The sequence below is a fragment of the Mytilus trossulus genome, chromosome 8 (genome assembly GCF_036588685.1).
Source record: "Mytilus trossulus isolate FHL-02 chromosome 8, PNRI_Mtr1.1.1.hap1, whole genome shotgun sequence".
Classification (NCBI taxonomy): domain Eukaryota; kingdom Metazoa; phylum Mollusca; class Bivalvia; order Mytilida; family Mytilidae; genus Mytilus; species Mytilus trossulus.
The window spans coordinates 76,803,146-76,828,394 of record NC_086380.1 but is presented as its reverse complement, the minus strand read 5'-3'; the positions used below and the strand labels follow the sequence as shown (position 1 = coordinate 76,828,394).

Sequence of the window (25,249 nt, the reverse complement as noted above, 5' to 3'; positions counted from 1 at the left end):
ACATAACATAACAAGACTTTAACCATGCTTATTTGTTTTCAAGGGGGGTTCTTCCGAACCCCCCCCCCCCTTGGCTACGGGTATGCTCCATGTTTGTATTTGATACTTTTTGCCTTATTACATCCAAATAGAGATCTCATAGTCACTTCTTGTTCATATTCTCATCTATCCTTATTCATATACTAATACTATTTTTTTCGTCATGAACATGTATGAAGTATTTGCCACTGGACGTTAAATATTAAACGAATTTTCAGCAATAAGATTATCTTCCTTGTTTACACAGTCAATATGATAAGAAATCTTTCAACTCTCCATCAACTATTTGAGGTGGTAGCATGAAAACGAAAGTTAATCAGTGACGTCATCATGTCCTTTTATAGCAGCCGACAAATCCAATCAAGCTATCGTCTGCATCAATCAATTATAGAGATAAATACACATGCGCAACAATCGCTGAAGAGGTTACTGGCACTGATTGTCTAAACCCTTTGACTTTCTTCAATTTTGATATGAGTGGAAATAAAACAGAAAAATAACAGGTACGTCAGTTCATAACTTACTATCAGTTTTAATTAACCTTAAGAAAATAATAAACCTATTTTATTAATCTCCTGTGAATATATTTATCAACTTTGATTGACGTTAAACTCAAGAAGGAAGCTGCCGAAGAGAGTTTTGTCTTAATTTAACATCCTGTACATATATATACTTTCTAATATACGATTTACACTTTTAATATATATATATGAATACTAATTAAAGACACCTTTGAAGAATTCGAAAAAGAGCAGGCGAATGCCGCTACAAGGCAGCACTTGCACCGCAAAGTGGATAGGGATCAATATAAGTTGTAATAACTTGTTTTCCATTCCACTATACAAAAAAAAATATTTACGCTATATTTGTATTGCAAACTTTAATTGAACTTGCGAGATGATAAAATGGTGGCAAATCAGTGGCAGATTCAGGGGGTGAAGATGGCGTACCCCTAATTTTGATTGAAAAATGTATAAGTTTAAGTATAAAATTGTACCATTCATTGTGCATATTCCTTTTTTGTTGAATGGCACCCCTTTGAAACATTCTGTATCAGCCCCTGCAATTTATAGTTGCAAATTATTCATATTCTTGTTAATTCAAATATTTTGCATGTTACTTTTGTTGTGTGTCCTCAAATACTTTGCCTTGATGAAACTACCCATATCAAAATTTGTATTTGAAACTTCAGTATAGATGCATGTGCCCGGCCTTGAATCGTAGTATCAGTGTTGACGTAGACATCATTTTGTCTGCTTGCCATATGAACACTTTCATTGATTGATAAAACACATGAACTTTACAAGTAAACATATGATATAACCTACACCCTAATAATTAAAGAAAGGAATTCACAGGTTCAAGCATCCTGAATCAATACAAATATTCAAAGTATTTTTACGATAATTTCTACACATACATGTTTTTAATTAAAACAGGTATAAACGTCCGGATAAAAAAGTATGTATATAATCGGCAATTAATAATTACGAAACACTTGATTACTTCACCCACGGCTCCCCGTAGTTTCTAAGATTCTGTCATCACTCTACCACTGTGGAGAAAAATCGGTTTCCACGGTGATAACAATATATTTAGAATCACAGTTTGTGTATACATGTGGTTTGTGTTTACAGCTTCACTGTTGATTAATTACATATCTTTTGTTTATCTACATTGCTAAGGTTTTCGTCGAATTAATTTTGTACGAATAAGAAAGATGATTTACAAATATTACAAATATTTTAAATTCCAAGTAATTTTTGATAATTTGAAACTCTTTTTAAAAATTGGACGTACAATACATAAATAATAAGTACAAATAAAAGAAATGGATGCCAAGAATTAAACATGTCACAACCTAAAAGTGGGGAAACTATGGCACCAAGTTGTTGTAATGACAAAAGGTATATAGATACATAGATATAGGAAGATGTGGCATGAGTGCCAATAAGACATGTTATCAACATCTTATTGGCACTCATACCACACCTTCCTATATCTATGTATCTATGTCTCCATCCAAGTCACAATTTATAAAAGTAAACCATTATTGGTCCAGGTACGGTCTTCAAAACGGAGCCTTGGTTCACACCGAATAGTAACAGCTTTAAAGGCACTCAAAAAAACCCGGTCTAATCTATATTTAAAAAAAGAGAAACAAGAAACACATGTAATTGTAAATGTGTGGTTAATTGTCCAAACAGGTATTCCTCTAGAAGTTAACAAGTCTGTAAATAATTTGATAGAGCAGTACCGACACCCACCAACCAGACGGACACCAACATCCCGGCGCATCAATGACAAAATAACTTACAAAGAAAATAACGAATTACCAAACAAACAACAATCTAGCAAGACGATTTGACAGCCTGTAATACCTATACGAGTTGACCTTATTTTCATGTGAATAAATGATTGTGACAGTTCATACTCATTTGATTTGAAGGATACACCAGCCTTTAACCTACAAAATAAGTTCTTTTTTAAACTGAGTGCCGCTTACCTCACACACGTTTGGTCTCGGTCGATACCAATGACGCTTTCTCAGAAATACGCGTAACACGTTTCTCAAATGTATTAGTCGCGAGCGATCTTGATGAAGTTTTTCTCGTAAACTTAGTATTAACAAGAGGCGAAAGATACCAAAAGGACATTCAAACGCATGAGTCGAAAAAAACTGATAACGCCATAGCTAAAAAAGAAAATAAGAAAAACAACAGTACACAAAACACAACACAGAAAACACAAGTTTAAGGCAACACGAAAACCACCAAAACCGGGGATGATCTTAGGTGCTCAAGCTATATCTTGAGCCAAACGTAATTTTTCGAATATTTGGAGTAGCCAATCGACCACTTTCAATACAAATAAGAGTGATACATATCACAAGTAAATCCCCATTTCAACCTGCTAAATAAACCCATGTAATCGGTTCGTCTCTTATAAATCCATTTATTATTCCATTATGATTAAAAATCAAGCAAATGGTTACAACTGTGATTCAGACGTACACTTTATAAATAAACGTTCCAAAGAGAAGCAACCGAGAATAAATACCTCATACATTAGCTGAGTTTTAAATTAACCATATCATTCCTTCCTCCCTTTTACAAATATGTTTGATACTCTTTACATATATAAGTTTAGCATACATCCTTTCGCATGCAAGTGAATATGCATGGCGATTTGCCTAGGGAAAATAAATTGCCCCCCCCCCCCCCCTGTATATGGTACTAGAACACACCCGTGATATCGCGGGTCCGTGACTGAATTAAAGTATATAACTATGCGCAGGCCTTATTTTAGTATTAGTATTGTCATCTGATAAAGTCATGCCGACTATAAGATACACAGTTTTCTCTGCTTTCAAATCTTTCTCAGGGCGTTTGAACCCGTCGAACTGGAACTTATCAATTATTGGTAATATTAATTATTTTGAAAACAAAAGGTCCTGGAATGGAGTATTTTTTTAATCAACAGCATTGTCCTATATTAGTTATAAATAAAGTTTAATTCTTTGATTCGCTGTTTTACGTCATGCCCGCTAAAAATTGAAAACTGTACATATAGGCCTTATTTTTAGTCCAGATTTTTAGTATTCGTATTGTTATCTTAGAAAGTCTTACTGATTAAAATACTACAATAGGTAACAATTGGAGTGTCAACCATGTGATTATGACCATATAGCATATTAATCCTGAATACTAGTACACCCTTTGGTGGTGCGCCTGTCAGATGCGTAACAGGTGGATATACTATTGGTATCGGTATCGGACTCAACCCGGAACTTCTAAATTATTGGCAATATTAATCAGGAAAAAAAGGGCCTGGAGTGGTGTTATTTTTAAGCTACACCTTTGTACTATATTAGTTATATATAAAGTTGAATTCTTTGATTCGTCGTTTTTACGTAATTACGGCTGACAAATTGGACCTCGTCTTTTTAGTATTATAGATAGAGCGCCATTGAAAATCCAATAGCGTTAGATCGATACAGTATGTGTCGAGTTCTAGTAGAGTTTTGAAAAGATAGGAAACCATCGAATGTGAACCAATTTAAATTCCATGCATGAGTACTTTTTTATTCTCTAGCCTTTTTCACTAACTCTGATTTCAGGAAATTAAAGCATGACCTGTATATACTAGTATATCAATATCAAACATAAGACACAGAAGATGCATGTATTACCGAACGCTTGCGTTGCATGTATCATTTATGTGAACTGTGAATTCGTGAACAAACAAAAATATAGATGAACTGATTTTGTATGACAACCGGCAACCATCTTAGCATAGGACATTTAAGAGTGTTTACCAATTGCTTGCGTCCATTCCGACATGTCCACCCATGTGGTATTTTCCACTCTCAGTATCCGCCTGTTAATGTATATAAACAAAATTTGCTTTGATTTAAACAGAAATTCGCCATCTAACGATGTCAAAATCTTCTCCCGTCGATTCTGAGGAAGTTCATCACCCAGAAAAATCCAGGTAAGTTGACAATCGAGTGACCGAATGATTCCAAAACCCTTTACAGCTATTTGCATGGAGTGTGTAGGTAAAGGTAATATCTATGAGTAGCCTGCTTGCTACATGAACCGTGAAGTCATTATTAAGTAAGGTATTCTACCCTCCTTTTGAAGTAGTCTAGTCCGACAGACAGATAGATTTGTTAAATGTCGAACTAGTCTACTCTTAAAGGAGGGTACATTAACTGACCTAATAATGACGTCAATGTTCAGCTAACAAGCAACCAACCAAAGATATTACATTTACCTACACCCCCAATACAATCGACTGTAGACATCCCACCTTCCCGTAGATGAACGAATATCCACCTGCCAGGATTTTATATACCGTTCCCTCCCTTTACAGATGAACAACTATCCGTCTACCGCAAATGCAAGCTCATAGAAAGACATTAATTTTTTGCATGGTGCTTAATTTAAGAAGATATATTTTGGCACCAAAATTGGCTTCCACCCTATTCCATATGTTTGCAAATGTTTGCATGGCTATCACTGGCTAAAGATCAATAATATATGTTGACTTATAATGCAATGATGTTTTCAGTCAAATAGTCATACCATAGCCTTTGACAGTTAACTACCAGTGTTGGTTTTGCTTGTTATTGAACATGTTGAAGCACAACGACGACATATTATGGTTCACATCTTTGTCATTTGGTCCTTCGTTGTTATTTGTCTTACTAGAAACGACACACACATATATATATACCCCAAATTGTTATTACAATTATTAATGCAATTTACACAAAATTGACACTTTCACAGGCTAAGTTCATATTTTATGCTGCATGCTATTTGCACTTTGAAAGCTAAAAACTTATAACTTTAGATATTCTAAATCTTGTAAGCAAATATATACAGCATCGGAGCAGATATTGTGCATTGACACAGGCCAAAATAGGTGTTGCAGGCCACAGAAAGCATCACATTGTATGCCCCTGTCATGTCTTTGTACATGGCGCTATCTATCTATATATGTATTTAGACATTTCACGCAGACATACGGACGTACGAGTGCCGTCCATTTCACCATATATTTCTATACCCAAATAGACCATTGGTGTTGATGTATGTCCGCCTTTGGCATTAGACCCTTGAAAACGCTGCATGCTACCAGAGTTTATACAAATGAACATTAAAATATACTTAAACCAATTCTAAATGTAAAATAAAGGAAGCATACCCATTACACTTGAATGTGATCAGACTGAGATAATACATACAGGATGCTTTTAACTGTAGATAACTAATCAAAGTTAGTATCTTTCAAATTTATTTTCAGACTATAGATGAGTCATTTCGTCAGAATAAAACGTGTTGCTATGTTACTAATAGAACTGTTGTCTAACTTATTGTAAAATGCATGTATATATGTAATATGTATATGAAAATTAACAACTTGCAACAATTTCACAATCATGACGGAGCTACTAACTCCGCAGCGTGGAGGGTAAGTTGTTATAAAACCAAACTTTTATTATCCCTCGTGGTTTTCTAAATCACCTTTAGTGGTACATTTGTAATTTGGTTTACTTTTGCAATACATGTAGTCTACTTGCCTTTAACTTTATTTGGCAACACAAATTTGTTTTGATTTAAGTTCTAACTTATATTTGTCGAATCAAATCCGATGTGCTTTATATGTAACACGTTTTAGTAAAAATCTAGAGAGAAAAATGTTGAAAAGTGGTCTCCTGCCACACAGCGGACAATATTTCAGAAGAATTTCATAATGAGAACAGTTCTGACAATACATTGATTTGTACAATATGGGAAAGAGAAAAAGATAGTTGACAGTGGCTTTTTATGAACATTAATGACGGAGAACTGATGTAGTTGGAAATAAAGGATTTGTCAACTTTGAGATTTTCGTTTATAACTAGTGAGCAAAAATTAATATTAACACATGCACAAGTTTGGGCCGTTTTTTGTATGTGCAATCGCATACGATGTTGGACTATGAAAAAAAAAAATCGTAAAAAGCGTAATATTTTTTTTTTATGTTTGAAATCAATTTAATATTCTGTAGACTACGACTGCAAACGTTAGAAAAAACTGTGATAATCGCAACAGTGCTTATTTTTATATCCATCACTTGTGGAAGATTCTGTAGATGTCAGAACGTTCCTAATAGGCCTCTAATTATTCGTGATTGCATCTCCCCGCTGTGATGATTATTTATATACACCTCATGATATACACACTTCTTCAACTATTGTGATCTTTGACTGCTCCTGTCGATTCTGGTAAAATAGTTCCTGGACATTTCACTCCTAAAACATGGCAGCAGCTGTGATTCATCCGCGGTCGTCTGCTGACTAACGATTCAGATCTTGCCAAGTTTTCGTATTTCATGATCTTTGTAAAAAGTTTTGTATGAAATTTGTTGGAATAACTTATTTAAATGGACGACACTGATATAATTCAAAAGATTGGAAAGAAACGGTAAGAAATATGTCTTTAACATCTGGAAGAAGTATACTGTAGGTAAAAATAGTTTGTAAAGTAAAAGCAGATGTTGATCATTGTACGCAAGGTTGTTGAAATAGATAAAGGAATTATCTCCTTAGGAACAATACTAAATGAAATGAGAAAGAAGTTAAATTCTGAAGCACAATAAACATTCCTTGGTTTGTTTATTTAAAAACTACGGAAAGTGTAATTACAGTTAATAAAAGTTTAATTACAGGGCCAATTGGTGCATTCTGGTTCATTTTGTTCGTTCCCACTGTATTACAAGATAACATTGCACCTCTTTACCTATTAACACATTAAATGTAATTGGATATACTGCATTGTAAGGCTTAATCAAAAAAAAAAGGTCAGATTCATGATCCATCTTCGAAACTATTGATAGCTTTGATTTTGAATTACCCATTTAAAATATCATGGTGCTAATTTGATACGATTAGTCGGGCTTACGCCCTCAGGGGGTATCTAAAACTTCTGTTTCTGCATGGGTCAACATAAGTAAGATATACTATAGAAAATAGAAATAAACATTGTTTTCGATTGACATTGATTCATTGACTTTCAGTTGTTCTGTGTTTCTGTTTTGCATGATAAATCCAATCTCTTTGATGTACATGTAGTTCGCGGGACTTTTATTGTATTAAATTCAAACTACATGTACCTATAAATGTCGCGTATTGGAGAGTTTTTCCTGGGTATTGCAACCAACTGTCTACACGTCGTTCGGGTTTCATTTATTAATTCGTTTTAAAATATTTTTTTGTAGTCTCCGATTGTTTGCTAATCTCTACTGAGACTTTTAAAAGTCTTCATTGTTGAAAGTAGCAAGTTTTCACTGACCCCTCTTTTGAATAATAAAGTGACTCAATTTGAGATGTATAGTCATAGTAGTGTCATTAGGTAGGAATTTTTGGAGGAATTTACACAAATTACTTAACAATTTAAAAGCATAAGGAATTCAGACTTCTACCAGCTTTAATTTACTGTACACGAAGAGATAAGATACTTAAGAAGATAAAAATAGCTTATAACACATCTAACGTTTTATCCATCAGCGCCATCAATTTCAACAATACACTAATACCATAACTCACGCACACTTCTGACTACGTGATTCTACAGTGCAGGTTACAATGTACCAAATAAAATTACATGGGCGCAGCCATTTTATGAAGGGAACATGACATAGAGATAAAAATAGATGGCTCTCTGTGATTGGTTGTTATATCTTTTATAATTTTTTCTTCTGGAAAGCATTATGAATGAAGTTTCATGCAAGCATAAATTTGTCCTAAAATGTATAGTATTAAATGCCGAAAATAATTTTTTTATGTTGCTCAAAATTAGGGAAAATTTTCTGCGAAATCGTCAGGTATCGTGAAAAACCCCAAAATTCACCAAGAAAAGCCATGGGACCATATATATTTGAGTGCGGTAAAATCACAAATAGATATAGAGCTTCAATTAGACAACAACAGATTTTCCATAATTAGTTTTAATGAAAACGCCTTATTAGGAGATAATTGCTAAAAATAGCATTGCCGGCAACGGGGCCACCATTTAGTTCTTTATATCCTGCAAATACATGACTGGAGAAAAGGGGGATAGTTTTCGGTAAATGCACTTTGATCAAGATAATAGAAATTTGAAATTAAGTGAAAACTATTGTATAAGAGAAAACTAGGATAACATGTAACATGTGTAAAGACGCGTTATTTGGTCACATAAATACAAAACATAATAATAAAGGTGATAGGACGTGTCAAATTTCAAGCTTGAAAATATGTGGAAAGGTGGAAAAAATTCAAGAAATATATGATAGGGTCAATACAGTTACTTGTTATATGAAAAGCCCTGTATTTTTCTTTGTGTTAATGCTGTGTTTTATCAACAAATTCGCCCTCTTTTTGACAGTTTGGGATTACACTTTTCCAATATTGCACACACGAAACCCTACCAATATGGAAAATGGTTGCATTTTGACCTACGAAATTTAAAATCTCAACGATATGAAAAGGGTGGATAACAGAAGGCACCCCTATCAATTAAGCATTGAAGAGCCTCCGGTTGTGATGCGACTGTTGCAAACTATGTATTTGCTATCTCACCTGACACACGTTATATCGAATTTAAAAAAAAATCATGATTTGGGAAGCAAGATGGATATCTTTAGCTAGTGGTTAAGATATTATCATGGAGATTTTTTTTAAGGTTCTTATTAAATTCCATAGAATACACATCTCAACATGTTGACTTTTGCTGTTTTCGTAACTCCCCTTGGAACATGCCAGATACTTCAGTAACTGAATTCTTACACCGGCCTCGGATTTAATGTCTCCTTTCCGACCAGATGTGGCTGCGTATTTGTACATCCAAGGCTACCCCACTAAACTGTAGAACTTTTTAGATTTACTTTTGAATTTGAAAAAAATATCAATGTGTCTATCTTTCTAAATTCTTGTCAAATCTTTGGGAGGTCACTGTGTGTTTAAAACATCTCGCACATCCTTGATACACAAAATATAGTGCATTGATCATAACATTCTATACATCCTATCCACTAACTTTTCTAGAAATTGATCAATGTAATATATGCTCAGATATACAAGGCAAAAATAATGTTGCGCTTGTAATGTCAATAAATTATTTAACCTTTGGTGCTTGAATATAATATCTGTTCTAAACATGCTAAAAATATAAATCACGGATGTCACTGTTAAAGTTATCTTAAAACATGGAGTTATCTTCCCTTGTCTAGCAACTACAACCAATGCAATACTTAATTTTACTTCCATAGATAAATTGAAACAATCTGTATTCTTCAGTGCTTACAAGAACTTTGATTATAGTTGGTTCGTACCATGTTCATGTCAGGATCATTCAATTCACGGGTTGTTGTTTATTGCTGTACATATCATTTGATTTTCATTTGTTGATTTTTGAATATAACAGACCGTGGGTTTCTCGTTTGAATGGTGTTACATTTTGCCATGTAAGAAGTTGTTATTTGTTTTGCTCATTTTTAAAGACCATACTTTGACATGTAGTTGCCTGCTTACATTTAATTCATTTGGTGTCTGGTGGATAGTTAGTTACCCCATAGCCAGCTTAAACTGTGACACATCTCCTTATTTACTAAAATACTTTATAAAATAAAAAATATTTGGTAGACATGAGGTTCTGGATAGGGAAGGGGTCTTCAATTCTCTATTATTTTATCATTTTACGCCATTTTTCTCTATTCTTGATAAACTTTACCTGTTATTCTCTACTCTATACTTTTTTTGGCCCTTTATTTTGCACAGTTGGCCTATTTTCCTCTTTCTCATCTACACCCGCCCTCAGACATGCCACATGGTAGACACAATTACATCACAACTAGCCATAGATAATTGTCTCATTGGCACTAATACCACATCTTCTTATATCTATGTAACAGTGACCAGACATATTACGCTGTCCGTGGATATTTTTACATACATGTACTTACTTGTCTGGCACCGAGTTTCCAAACAAATGGAAACGAAATCAGATTTCATATGATATAGAAATAATACGTGCAAATTGTTCTGATTATCGCCGATCTCTAGGTCTGCGTGCAACACCAAGATAATTGGAATTAATTAAGAATATATGCAATCAGCATCATTATCTCGATCGAATACATCAGTGGATATCAAACTGATGATATAGTTCAAATTTGTTTTATCAATGTTGTTTCGGCTAAATCGGTAACATTACTTCCTCAACTTAATTTTCAAAGCAATGCCATTATCTTTATTAAAAAATTAAGATCTCTATCAACTGAGTACCTCATACTCAAACATCTACTTGCCATAGTGAATCCCTTCACATACTTGCCACTGAACTTAATTGAAACATCAACTAGTCATTGTTCTTAGGTACAGCTATATGTATATGAAGATGCAAACATATACTCAAAACATAGACATATTATTATACTCCTTCTTATTAGCAATCAATTACCAACAGAGATATACCTATCCTTGCGAGTGATTCAACTTCTTCGTTATTAGCAGGGTAAATGAACTTGATGTATTACCTGCCAAATCTTCTTTCATCTCGTCTTATAGTCGACCCTTTATGTAAATGAGAAGGTGCGTGAAAGTTCTCTCTTGAAATAGATAATTGTAATAACATAAAACCAGTATATATACAACCGATCTCAGTTTTATAAACACATATAGAATACTTGTTTCCAAGTATTGTGTACCTTCTTTTATTTCAATACCAGTAAGAGGTAATTATGTATATTGAACTTATGTTTAATAATCTTAAAGATAAACGCGAAAATTCAAAAATTCAAGTTCATAATATGATGTCTGCTTACACACATAATTTAAGTATATGATGGTACCAGCAGCAAACTGAATCTAGTTTTAGAGCAACATTCATATAGATCTTCGATTTTCTTAAAAAACATATTAAAGTACCTTGTTCTTTTCATGCTTCTGATTTTTTGTTCTGAGCTACTAGAATATATACAATTGTATACTTGTCTTATGTTGTCAGTTTTTTACACTGCAAAATCATTAACAATCTAGATTAATTTGGTGTATGCTATTTCACCTATAACTTTCAGATTTTTACATGCGCAGAACCAGAAATTGAAAAAAAACAACAACTTTGATTTCACCTTTAAAATGTATATCGTGGAGGATCGGGCTTTATTCTAACTTTCGTCGATTCACTCGTGTTGAATATCACATTAACATCATGAAATAAACCATTTCGTGAAGAAAATAAATCCTTTTAAACACTCTCGATCCCTTCTTTCTAGATTCTCCAGAATTATATTTTAGAATATGGATCAGCTGAAAGACTACTTTCATACATGTCATTTTTTTTTTTGGTAAAATTTACTTCCAGCATGCACATGTACATTAATTAGTCCCCTGCCGATGAAGGAGACTGTAAGTTTGCACTCTGTCCATCCGTCAGTCTGGCAAATCAGTTTTCCAGAATTTTTTATTTGTTTTTTTTTTTCCTTTCGATTTTCACGAATTTAGTTGTTCTTCTTGTTCAGTTGAAGCCCTTTTTCTAAAATTAAATTTGGAGGAAATACTTATCAATTAATAACTTTCTGTTCAAAGGGAAATAACTTTTTTTTTTAAAACTTTCCCTATAATAAATTTTTAATGAAATACAAATGTACTTATTAAAATTTTACTAGATCTCTGTTCAAAGGGAAATAACTCAATTTTTAAAAGACATTGTATTAAGATAAATGATATTTTGGATTTCCCCCTTTTTTAGTGATTTTTTTTTGAAGAATTTAGTGATTGGTTTGTTGGTTATTTTATAAAGTTTACACCACGACAAGTTATAGATCAAGTTAGAAATTTGTTCCATTACAACGATTGTTAAACCGGTAGAGGACTATGTACTCACAGAATGCTTGTTTAACAATGTTTAATATAAACTTGAACATATATTTGCCGTAAAGTTGTGTAAAATATGCAAAGTTATCTTACTTATTGTGTTAACAAAGTTGCATTATGATTAAACTAAAATCTGATTGGCTACTCTAAATTAAGTTTCATTTAGATTTTTAGAAACACAGGATGCTATTTAATTCATTAAAGTTTTTTTGACCGTTATACATGTACATGTAGAAATAAAATGTTCGGGTACCAAACTAATTTTCACTTCTGTATCCGGTGGATGCAATCATTATAAAGTTGCAAATTATAAAAATGTATCATGTGTATATAGACTTTAGAGTAAACAGCAATGTTAATAGCTTACCGCATTCTTTTTATAATTCCACATATTGTTTCAATTTTGAACATCTGACACGTTACAAATTATAACGATCACATAATACATGTAATATAATAATTAGGCTTTGGAAATAGTCTGCAAATTATTCATAAATCAATTAATTAGTACGGTTACTCATTGATGAGTACCTATTGCGTATAACTTACAGATTCCACAATGTTGTGTAGTATATTCTGGCATAAACTAGTTGTATGTTATGACATAGTCGGTGATTTGAGGACGAAGTATATTAGACGTGGGAAGCTATGTAACCCCTCCGTGATGATAATCGTTACCGAATCCTATCTAACGCCTAGTGACGAATAATTCTTTCGAAGTATATATACAACATTTGTGCTCGTTCTTGCAGTTTGTAAACAATATAATTTTGTTGTTGCTTAGAAAGCCATGGTTGAGTAAAAATGACAAAAATATTTCTTGAATGGTAAGGTATAAAACTATTTGCTTTGTGTCATATGCTTTGGCTTGTTATGAATTTTGCTACATGTATATGCAGATTTTAAGTTTGAAGTTCGAAACTGCGCACTCAAATTTGAAGAACTTATAGCGGAAGTTTAAAATTGCACTCCAGTATTGGAAAGATGACGCGATCCGCAAAATATAGATTTGGGAAAATACTATTAAGATCTATTAAGCTTCCATTGACATTGTTGTGACTTTTAAGCTTGTGTTCATGCTGAATTTGGTTAAGTTTGCAACAATAATCTGCTTTAGGATGGGTTGTTATTCATTGTTATTAATACGACGTGATGATGACTGTGATTGGTTTTTTTCCGTAGAGTACAAATACATAAATATCTTTATATGCAATTTATAATTAAAAGTTTTACAAAAATGCGTCCTATTCCATAAATTGCACACGACCTTTCAAAAAGCATGTAACTCTTTGTTGCATTTTTTTTGTGCCGTCAGCTTGATGTTTCATAGACGTATATATTTACCTAATTTTAATTTACACATAGAAGCGTATCTGATAAAAGTTTATGTAGTGACATCAGATAAAAAATTGTAAACCAAAATGATTATTTCGCCTATTAAGTCAACACGAATTGATTTCAGTTTTCGTTTTCTGAATTGTCAATTTATGTAAATATATAGTGTTAAAAAAAGAATTCTTCCAAGGCTAAAATTCATGTACGTTAGCATGGTTAGTACCATCATGACCACAGTTGATTGCTTTGGAATTTTGCACTGCAATGATTTGTTTACTTGTAGACTTCTCTGTTTATCTCATAGCTGTTACTTTCTAGCATATAAGATATCAACAATTCGAAGGAGGAAGTGAAAGGGTAATGATTTATAGTTCTTTGTTTTTCTGGTATTGTTTTGACAGATTGCAACTGCTAATAATAGAATTTGATTGGAGTTTCTTAACTGATCGTGATGTTTATTTTTCAATTAATATGATATCATACACAGTATATAAGTAAATATATTAATGTTACAATTGTTCAATGTCAGATAGACAATATACTAGTATACTGGTGGTTGGTAAACAGTCTGAATATTTTGATAGATTTAAGAGGGAACCGTTGACGTTGATTTCAAACTAACAAAATGATATGATGCCCGTTGAATGAAACTATTAAACTGATTTTCTACAAATGACAAAACAAAAAGACAGTTATAAGACATAAACGTTCCCACAGTACTCGTTAAGTATCTCATTTTCATGTCGTGATGGAACACTGCATCCTTTTCCATATACATTTATTTAGAAATAACATATTTATCACTTGTACATATACCGTTCGTTTACTAGTACTTTAAATTAATTCTGAAAAGTTTTGTACAACCATTTTTAATCTGAAAGCATCTGCCAAACTAGGGGAACAATTTTCTACACCCGGCCTTTTCTCTATCGTGGTTCAATATGCAAATTATAATTTAAATAGTTTTAATCATTTAAAGTCTTTAACTCCCCCTTTCTTGCTTGTTCACGAAGTACTTTTGAACCTCTTATTTCAGAGTCATTTTTATTCATTGGAGTTATTTTGGAGGTTAACATTGAGATGACATGGACTTTGCCATATCTTCACACAGTGGTGTACTCATTTGTATCCGTGTCTCAATCCAAACCTGTCATCAGAATTGGTTATAAAACTTCCTCAGGAGCTTCACCAGTAATGCCTTTGTTCAGCATCAGTTTTTTAGCAGAATAATTTTTGGGTTTTGTCCCTTTGCCATTGCTTTAATTTATCTCGACAACAATTTGCATCTTCAACGTTAACTTCTCCTAATTCATAAAACATCTATTACTCAGTATTTATATTAGAAGTTATTGAAACATTCTTAAAGTATTAACCATCCATAAAGGCATTTTACACCTCTAATTGTTTTCTCAAAGGAGTAGGTCCGGTAAGACGGTAAGACCCCTTTTCGGCCCCAAAATATAGCAGTTTTACAAAATTGTTCAAATGTAAACTTTTAGTTATTTATTGGATAGTAGAATTATTCTGTTACATAAATATGGGCTGTTTTTTTTTACAATACAATGCACATATATTGGGTACTAGCCCCAATAAGTCATGCTAAATTACTGAAGTCTTCACAATTCCAGCAATTTAGTTAAATTTTAGACGGTTTCCGAGTGAAACGGAAGTGGCCGCATTCGTGTTCATCCAAAATATTGAAATGGAAGTTGTATTTGATGATAATACATAACATATATAAAGATTGAGGATGAACACGGATGCGGCCACTTACGTTTTTGACAAAAACCATCTAACAAATAAGTCACAAGCACTAACAAGTGACATTTTTTCGCATATTTGGTAGATTTTTCATATTTGACCTTGAATCGGATCGTTTTTTATGACTAAATATAAAGTTAAAATCTTTCCAATAAATTAATTGAATCATATGAAATAGACACTTAAGTGTTTAAAAAGTGGTCAAAATCTTTCGTCAGACGAAACTGAAATTTGAGGCCAAAATCGGTCCTTACCGGACCTACTCCTTTATAAGACCAGGGGGAATAACTCTTTTGAAAAATAAATAAAGTAGGAGTGCTATTTAATTACCAGTACTACTAATTTTGTTTACATTTGAAGACAAATGACACATTTATTGTATGACAAGAAGCCACGTGTTTGAAGATTGGCTTAATTTGTGCCATGCTTATTTACAATAAACTAACGTAACATCTGTTTAATTCACAGTTAGAACTTTACGTTATGTACATGTAATTACATATAGAGCCATTAAATGTATGGAGGATGATAGTATAGAGAAAACATATATTTTTTCTTCTAACAATTCGCCTTTTGTTTTTAAAGGTCTATCTTCTTAACTCTTGCACTTTAAAGTAACGAGGACAGAAATAACCCTTATTATCATTTGATCCGTATATCTCGCGTCCATCTTTGAAGCTTTAAGGTCGTGCATTAATCAGTAAGTAACAAAGCCCTGGCTTATCAATCTGATTTGCTAAGAAAAGATGAAAGGTTATCTCAGATAAGCAGAGTTGAACGGAAACTGCTGAGGAAAATCTTCAAAAAAACAGGTGCTTGCTACTGCTGTTAGAAAGCATTCTACATAATTCATGTTTAATTTGAGGAAATACAGGAAGTGAAACATGGTAACTTATGACAAGCCTATTAATTGGTCTGTTAAACATGCTTATAAAAAAGAAGATGTGGTATGATTAGGTTATCATACGGAAATTTGTGACAGGACAGTCCTTTGAAAGTTCTCACCTGCATGAAAGACCATGATAGGGTATTGTTATAGAGTAGATATTGATCAATTCTTACTTCATAAACCATCGAGGGAAATCCTACTCCAAGGTGTCAACTCAAGGGTTAACTGAGACACAGAACTACAAATGTATGCTCATCATTAAAATTCTCTCGACTGTCAGTAAAACTCTTGCTAAAAGGGGATGACCATTTGGCTTAGCGGGCGTAGAATATGCAGTCACGGTCGGATTTAGAATGTCAAATGCCAGAACTCCGCTAGTGTAGATTGCTACTCTGCCCCTCGTTTAAGAACTCTTGCAAAAACACAGATTTAAGACTAGGGTCATTAGATGATGTGTTACATGGGTTCATATCTGCCTCTATCATATATACCCTCTATCTCCAAGCGATATCCAAAGTTGTTCTAACCTTTATTTTTTCGACATACCTTTGTATAACCTACCTGTTGTTTTCATGATTTATTTGTTTTCATCCTCAAAATGCATGTCAGATTTGCAGTGGACATTAAACACACTAAACCAATCCTTCAAAGTGTTGTTATTTTTTCTGGTAGTTGGTCCTCTCTTGTTGCCAGTGTCAAGTACTCTGTTGGCTTTCATTTTGATTTCTCTGTGATAGTTTTCCGCTTTGCTTGAAATTGAATTAAAATGATTAAAAGTACCACTACAATGTAATCCCTGTAGCTGTTAAAATGATATTCCATTTTCAACAACTCAAATGCTTGTAATCTTAAAATGTATAGAAGTATTAAGCCAAATTTTTAAAACAAACTAGCTATTTTACATATTACCACTTATTTAATATACAATAAGAAAAAAAAAATAACTTGTCATAAAAATTATGCAAGACAAAAACATTCTGAATTGGCCCAATGGCAACAAACAATACATAAATATTGCAAAAAAGTAAAAACCATAAAAATTATGACGTATGGAAGTACATTTGATTAATATTAGCTATCTTGTATCAAGGATGTCTTAGATTACGCTGTTGGTGTTTCTACCTTGTCTTATCTTAAAGTATAACAGACTGCAAAATTCTATACCTGGATTAGTCAATGCTTTATTTTGCGTCAGGGCATGACAAACAAGTTACCTGCCCTTGTATCATCTGGATGTCTGAACGTTTGTTCTGCCATTTATTAAACCTTTTTCTGCTGACTACAGTGTTGTAAAAAATTTTGAAAGACCAAAGATGTTTCGTTATACCATTGTGGTATAAATACTTGATAATACCATGATGAAAGTTGTGTCTTGCTATTTTGAAAAGATTCAAGTGAAATAGAGTGTACTGAAAGTTACATTTCGAAAATTCAAACTATCGTCATGGAAAAGTTTTATCGTAACGGTATGGCTGTTCAGCTTCCGGTTTTAAATAGGCCTCCAGTTTTAAATAAGTCATCATTTGTCAGGTATGTAATTAATGATAAGTTATGTGAAAAAATTCGACCCGTTGTCTCAATGTGACTTCAAAATGAAGAACAGCAATAAAAGCGGTGATACATGCATATCTTTTGATTTTTATCATGTGTGTGTGTCTATTCAAAATTGCTTTTATTTATTTTTTCCCAGCTTTGTAGTTTTAAAAGGCTTCGTTCTTATGATGAACTGATATACCACTGTCCCAGGTTAGGGGAGAGTTGGGATTCCGCTAACATGTTTAACCGCTAACATGTTTAACCCCGCCACATTATTTATGTATGTGCCTGTCCTAAGTCAGGAGCCTGTAATCCAGTGGTTGTCGTTTGTTTATGTGTTAAATATTTGTTTTTCGTTCATTTTATTTTACATAAATAAGGCCGTTAGTTTTCTCGTTTGAATTGTTTGACATTTTATAGCTTTTATAGCTGACTATGCGGTATGGGCTTTGCTCATAGTTGAAAATCGTACGGTGACCTATAGTTGTTAATGTTTGTGTCATTTTGGTCTTTTTTGGATAGTTGTCTCATTGGCAATCATACCACATCTTTTTTATATATTCAATTTCAAAGCAAAGACATAAAATAGCATTTCGAGACATCATAATTATTTGGAGTAGTGTGTGTCGATCATGATCTAACTGATACACCGTGTGCTTTCTTGTTGTGTTTGATAACATGTCTATGAGGCATTCATTGCTCTTAGGCTTATCATCTTTAGCACAAAGTTTGAAAGAAAACGTAACAAATGTGCTTGTGTTTGTCATAAAATTGTCTTATATTGATTGTTCGCTATTTGGTGTGCTGGGTTTGGAAATCTGGTCTTACTGTTTTGTTACATTAATTATAGAACCGAACGATTTAGATGTTCTGTAGACAGCATTTAGTGGAAGCTGTAAAATGTTCTTTTCGTGTCCTGGTTTATTTTTTAAGTTTCATGTCTTATTGATGTATATCCTCATCTTCTCCTATTCATATTGAACAGGAATGTGTTCGTAGTACTGTACACAGATGGCAAACTCGTCCTATCAATTTGTATGCACAGTGGACGTTAAATTTAGGTCAACACTCTAATTTGGCATTACAATTAGAAAATTCATACCGTAGGACAAGTGTAAAAGGTTTCAAGTTGATCGGACTACCTCGACTTAAAACTATAATCTAAAGCGGGACAGACGGACAGACAGACGGACGCACAGACAGAAAAATATAATGCCCCCAGGTGGGACATAAACAAATCTGTTATCCAACAGTGGTTCTATAACGTTTCGTTGTAGCAGAAAACGATGGAAATCAAATGATAAATTTGTTCTGTATTGTGGATTCAATTTGCTTTCACTTCTTATCATGCTTATACCCACAATGAGTTTGTAAAAAAATTTGAAAGACCAAAGATGTTTCGTTATACCATTGCGGTATAAATACTTGATAATACCATGATGAAAGCTGTATCTTGCTATTTTGAAAAAAATCAAGTGAAATAGAGTGGACTGAAAGTTACATTTCGAAAATTCAAACTATCGTCATGGAAAAGTTTTATCGTAACGGTATGGCTGTTCAGCTTCCGGTTTTAAATAGGCCTCCGGTTTTAAATAAGTCATCATTTGTCAGGTATGTTATTAATGATAAGTCTTGTGAAGAAATTCGACCCGTTGTCTCATTGTGACTTCAAAATGAAAAACAGCAATAAAAGCGATGATAGCTTTTGATTTTATCATGTGTGTGTGTCTAGTCAAAATTGCTTTTATTTATTTTTTCCCAGCTCTGTAATTAAGGCTTCAAAGCAAAGACATAAAATAGCATTTCAAGACGTCATAATTATTTGGACTAGTGTGTGTCATGATCTAACTGATACACCGTGTGCTTTCTTGTTGTGTTTGATAACATGTATGGGATATTCTTTGCTCTTAGGCTTATCAATGTTAGCACCAAATTTGAAAGAAAAAGTAACAAATGTGTTTGTGTTTGTCATAAAAAACTTGCCAAGAGTTGTCTTTTATTATTTTTTCGCTATTTGGTGTGTTGGGTTTGAAAAGCTGGTCTTATTTTTTTGTTACATTAATTATAGAACCGAGCGATTTAGATGTTCTGTAGACAGCATTTAGTTGAAGCTATAAAATGTTCTTTTCGTGTCCTGTTTTTTTTAAAAGTTTCATGTCTTATTGATGTATACATATCCTCATCTCCAGTTATTTACATTGAACAAGAATGTGTTCGTAGTACACGGATATCAAACTCGTTCTATCATTTTCTATGCTCAGTTGACTGTGAAATTTAGGTCAACACTCTAATTTGGCATTACAATTAGAAAATTCATACCATAGGGAACTAGTGAACAAAGTTTCAAGTTGATCGGACTACCTCGACTAAAAACTTTAATCTCAAGCGGGACAGACGGACAGACAGACGGACACACAAACAGAATAATATAATGCCCCAGGTCGCACATAAAAAAAAAAATCTGTTATCCAACAGTGGTTCTATAACGTTTCGTTGTAGCAGAAAACGATGGAAATCAAATGATAAATTTGTTCTGTATTGTGGATTCAATTTGCTTTCACTTCTTATCATGCTTATACCCACAATGAGTTTATGCATGTTCTATATAATAATTGCACTGAATTGTGATTATATTTTACTTTTAACCATTCTCCTATTTAAATACATGTTACTTATATTTATGGTCTGAATTTCAAGTGTTACTACTACTTATTTGAGCCTCTAATTTTTTTTGTTTTAGCTGATCTTAAACCTCTTATTATTTTGAGTTTTTATGTGTTCTTGAAGGAAAATTCGGTTATTGCTTTTATGATGTGCGGCGGGCAGCGGCCGGTCGGGCGGCGGGCGGTCGGGCAAAACGAAAAAAATATAATTAGACATCCTCCTCATTTAGTGTCAAGAAATATTATATGCAGATTAAATCTTTAACAAAACAAACATTATGTTGTACATCAATTTAAACGATAAGAGTAGTTATCATCAGTTGCATTGATTTGAATTAAATTCAAATTATATTTAATGAAGTCGATATTCAGTTTACATTATATAATAAAAGCTCCAATGAGATTGATTCGCAAAAAAGGTATTACCACATATCTATTATAGAACATACAATACATGCGTAAGTCACAGCTGAGCGTTCAGACAAGCTATCATTATCAGAAAGTCATAACAAAAGCAAGAAAGTATCAGCCTGCGAAATATTAGTTTACTGCTTCAAGTGAATAGATATATTTTTTAAACAAAACACACTATGTTTAAGCATGAAAACTTAGTATCCTTCTAGAGCCTCGGGACATACTGCTAATATTAACGAAACGATTCATGAGTATTATTTTACATATTTAAACATGATAATTTTATGCTATTGAAAATGCTGGACTCATTTTAGGGATCAGGCTTATCCAAAAACCATTGCATTTGTTTACATGTGTCTGACCATACTATCTAAATACGAATATGTGGCATGCGTACCAATGAGACAATTCTCCATCCAAGTCCCAATGTATAAAAAAGCTATCAGTTATAGACCATAGTACGGCTTTCAAAACGGAGCATTGGTTCAAACCGAACAAAAAGCTATAAAGGCTCCCAAAATAACTTGCGTAAAACAATTCAAACAGGAAAACCAATATACATTTGTTTCTTTTCTTGTGCCTGATTAAAAGAGTTTTATCATATACACAGTTGGATGGCGTAATCACATTCTTTGGCAAACTGTCAAGAACATTCATACATAAGCCGATCTTGTAATGAAGCATCGTCCTTGACGAGATTGTATATATGTATATACACTTACATTATAAATGAAATTATCAATTGCATCTAAAGATACAAAGATACACATTTTTAACCTGATTATTTATGTTTCATTATGTTGAAAGAAGAAAATTTTGCCCAATCATTCGTTTTTAATTGACACGAGGTTAATGATCAAATCCGGTAGAATTTATGTGTACTAATATTTTGTCCAACTAAATGACTAAGGTTAAATTTTGCTTTGGATTAATTCTGCTTCAAATAATGCTTTAACGAAGTGATAAAACTTCCATTACTATAAACACCTTCCTGATGCAATGGTTTATCTCCCTTATCCATTTTTAATGTAAATTCAGTTATAAATCTCTGGATACTATGAGAGGAAAAATCTGAATATATATCAAAACATTCACTTTAGAAAACTTAGAAATTAATATTTTGACCGAGCTATGGGTCAGCTTCTTGTTGAAGGTATGGCTTGTAAAAAAGAGAAAAGTAATTATAGTTGTTCTTTTTCAGGTATAGAAGAAGGTTAGAAAGAGAACGTTATCATACGACATCAATTGATTACAACACTCTCAACAATATGGCGAATACCACTACGTCATCGGCATCTCCATCATCTACAACCGGCGGAACCGGAAACAAGCTAGCGCAAGAAATACAAGATGAATTCCTCGTCTGTAAAATATGTCTGGAGGTGTATAAAAATCCAAAATGTTTGGACTGTCTTCATACATTTTGTGAGGCTTGTATTGATAATCACGTCATGTCCGAATGTACGTATAAAAAGTATAGCGATTACAGGGAGTTTACCTGTCCACTTTGTAGGAAAAGGACCCAATTACCGCTAGGTGGAGTGAAGAAGCTTCCAGATAATTTCCTTGTTTCCGGTCTTTCAGAAGTGGTTGGACGACAAAAACCTTCAAAATTCCCGTTCTGCGATATTTGCAAATTAGTCCATCATAAACACAGAGAAGCAACATCCAAATGTTTAGATTGTAATAAATTGTTATGCAAGTCATGCGTAGAATTACATAAGGATACAAAAGTAACAAAGGGTCACAGCATTTTTGATGTAGAAATTGAAAAAGATATCGAATGCAAAGAGCATTCCGAAGAAGTAGTTCGATTTTATTGTGAACCATGTGAAACATGCATTTGCGTTCTCTGCACGTTCAACGAGCACAAAGATCATGAAATAACCCAATTTTCGGAGGCAGTGATTAAATACAAGGAGACGATTCAAGAGTTGTTGGACAATTGTAAATCAAAGATCAATGGATACGACATCCAACTTGTAGCATTATCGAAATGTGATACTGTCATTAAAGCAGCTGAACAAAGTATACGTGACTCGGCCATTCAGTATATCAGCGACATAAGAGCAAAGGAAAAACAACTGATTGATGATCTTCACGAGACTTATGGTAATGACGTCATGGACTATGTTTCGAAGCGTGCTGATATGCAGATCAACGTCGATAGTTTGAAAAGTACTTGTAATTTGACCGAACTCGTTTTGAAAGGTAAAGACATTGAACTGCTTTTGTTGAAAAAACAAGTCCAGGAGAAACTCTCTTCTTTATCAGATATTGAGTTAAGGGATCTACCACCCACTGTAAATAAACAAATTGCATTTGTCCCTGGAGTTATGAATTTTGGAGAACTTTGTGAAAGCGATAAACCTATTGGAACCGTAAATACACCAAGACCAGTTGTATCTAACACGCCACAAAATACAGTGCCACCTAAATTTACTACATCAATAAGTTCACAAACTGATGAACCTCCAGCAAAAGAAGAACCTTCTATTACGGCTACCTATGTACAGACGGATCAAGGACCTGGAAATGGAAGTGATAAGTCAGTAGGAACAGATATTGTAGAAGTCATGGAAAAAGCAGTAAATACAAGATCACGAAGCCTGCAAGGATCAACATCACAAATGCAACGTGTTGCGTCTGAAGAGAACGGAAGCGGAAATGACATCATTGCAGATGGAGCAGCACAGAGACGCCAGCGGAGAAGACGGGAACGTCCAAAAATAGAGGTATCTGATAAACCTACAACTTATGCTTCAACTTTCACAATGGAGACACCATCTCGAGGCTCCACAATTAGTTATAGTAGTAGCATTGATGAAAATTAGCATAAGTTAAAGGTCAATATGCTTGGATAAATGCTCACTGGAATATGCTACGCGGCTGCCAGCTCTGTACTTATGCTTGCTAACCAAAACAATTTTCTATTTATAATTTGTGATGATTTAACCTAATAGTTTATGGATTGTGAATCTTTAAGCGTGCAACTATTTAATTTAATTTTGGATTATAAACATCATATTTCTCTCCAGAGTTCTGGATATAAACGATTGCTTACATCTGGCGCTGGCTGGTTAAACTAATGCTGCACTGCTTTCTAACTTTGATGCCTGTTTTAGTAGAAGTTTTGTTTACACTAGTGATTTTTCTCTGGCTATTTTCTGTTTGCTTTTAATAATGAAATGCACTATTTTTCAGACTTGATTAAAAGCTCAGCGATGGAGTTCATGTATATTAGTTAGACTGTTGGTGAAGATAAGTGATAGAGCTTTGGATGAAGTATATATACATGTTGCCATGACAATTCGTTTCATTATTAGTAACCATGACTACAAGACGCCTATCTCAGATTACTTACAAACCGTTTGATATTTTTCAGTCGAAAGAAGAGTCAAAAAGTTCCTGTGTTATAGCATAAACCAAGAGTTATCTACTCCAGACGTAAGTTTCGGAGGGAACGTTTCGGAGGATCTATACAAGTATATCCACAACATACAAATATAATATTGAGGAGAAAGCATATTTAATGTGGACGGAATAATATCAGATGATGACAATCATGACAATATTGATTTTAGATTTCAGGAAAGTAAAATTCCTTGAAATGGATATTTAATGATCTTACATCTGCTTTCGTTGCTAAAGATGACACATTAACCTTTATGACTCACTTTCATCCTTCCTTAAACTGTTATCGTTATTACGCGCATGCGTCTATAACTATTATACTGTTATGCTGTGTTTGTAATGTTATCAGTGGATGTAGAAATTTATCAACATAGTTAGAATCTGCTTCAAACAGCATATTGTGATATTGTGACATTACGTATATAGTATTATTTATTTATTTATTTAGACATATCCGCGTATCGACTAGATTCTTACATTAGAATGAATGAGAAGTTGTGATAGTTGACATGCAGTTCCGGTTAATATGGGACCAAACTGTATGCCAAGGAATCTTGGGTAAAACAAATATGGCGGAATATTTATTATATCCAACATTCATAACCATGTACATATAATCATATGCCAAAATTAAATTAAACTGTAGTTAAATTTTGTATATTTTTATGGAAAAATAAGCTTGCATTAACATGCACCTGAACCAAGGGGTAGCGTGAGCGGTTGCTATCGTTTGGGGTCTGTTGTCACTCCGGTCATTTGTCGTCTCCGTCATATATTATATGCAATTAGTTA

General features: G+C 33.4%; 1 protein-coding gene across 6 annotated transcripts; it reads left to right on the top strand.

Annotated features, from left to right (window-relative positions):
• Positions 1-437: 437 nt before the first annotated feature.
• Positions 438-25,113, top strand: LOC134681413 (tripartite motif-containing protein 2-like). 6 transcript variants are annotated; one of them, XM_063541027.1, is made up of 4 exons: positions 438-542; positions 4,461-4,533; positions 22,245-23,778; positions 24,248-25,113. In XM_063541027.1, exons 2-4 carry the CDS (start codon positions 4,478-4,480, stop codon positions 24,251-24,253), a joined length of 1,596 nt encoding a protein of 531 aa, XP_063397097.1. In that variant the 5' UTR covers positions 438-542; positions 4,461-4,477; the 3' UTR covers positions 24,254-25,113. The 6 variants fall into 6 exon arrangements, with proteins under 6 accessions (XP_063397097.1, XP_063397100.1, XP_063397099.1 ...); XM_063541030.1 differs by lacking the exons at positions 438-542; positions 4,461-4,533 and adding an exon at positions 5,962-6,021; XM_063541029.1 differs by lacking the exons at positions 438-542; positions 4,461-4,533 and adding an exon at positions 6,806-7,016.
• Positions 25,114-25,249: the final 136 nt, after the last annotated feature.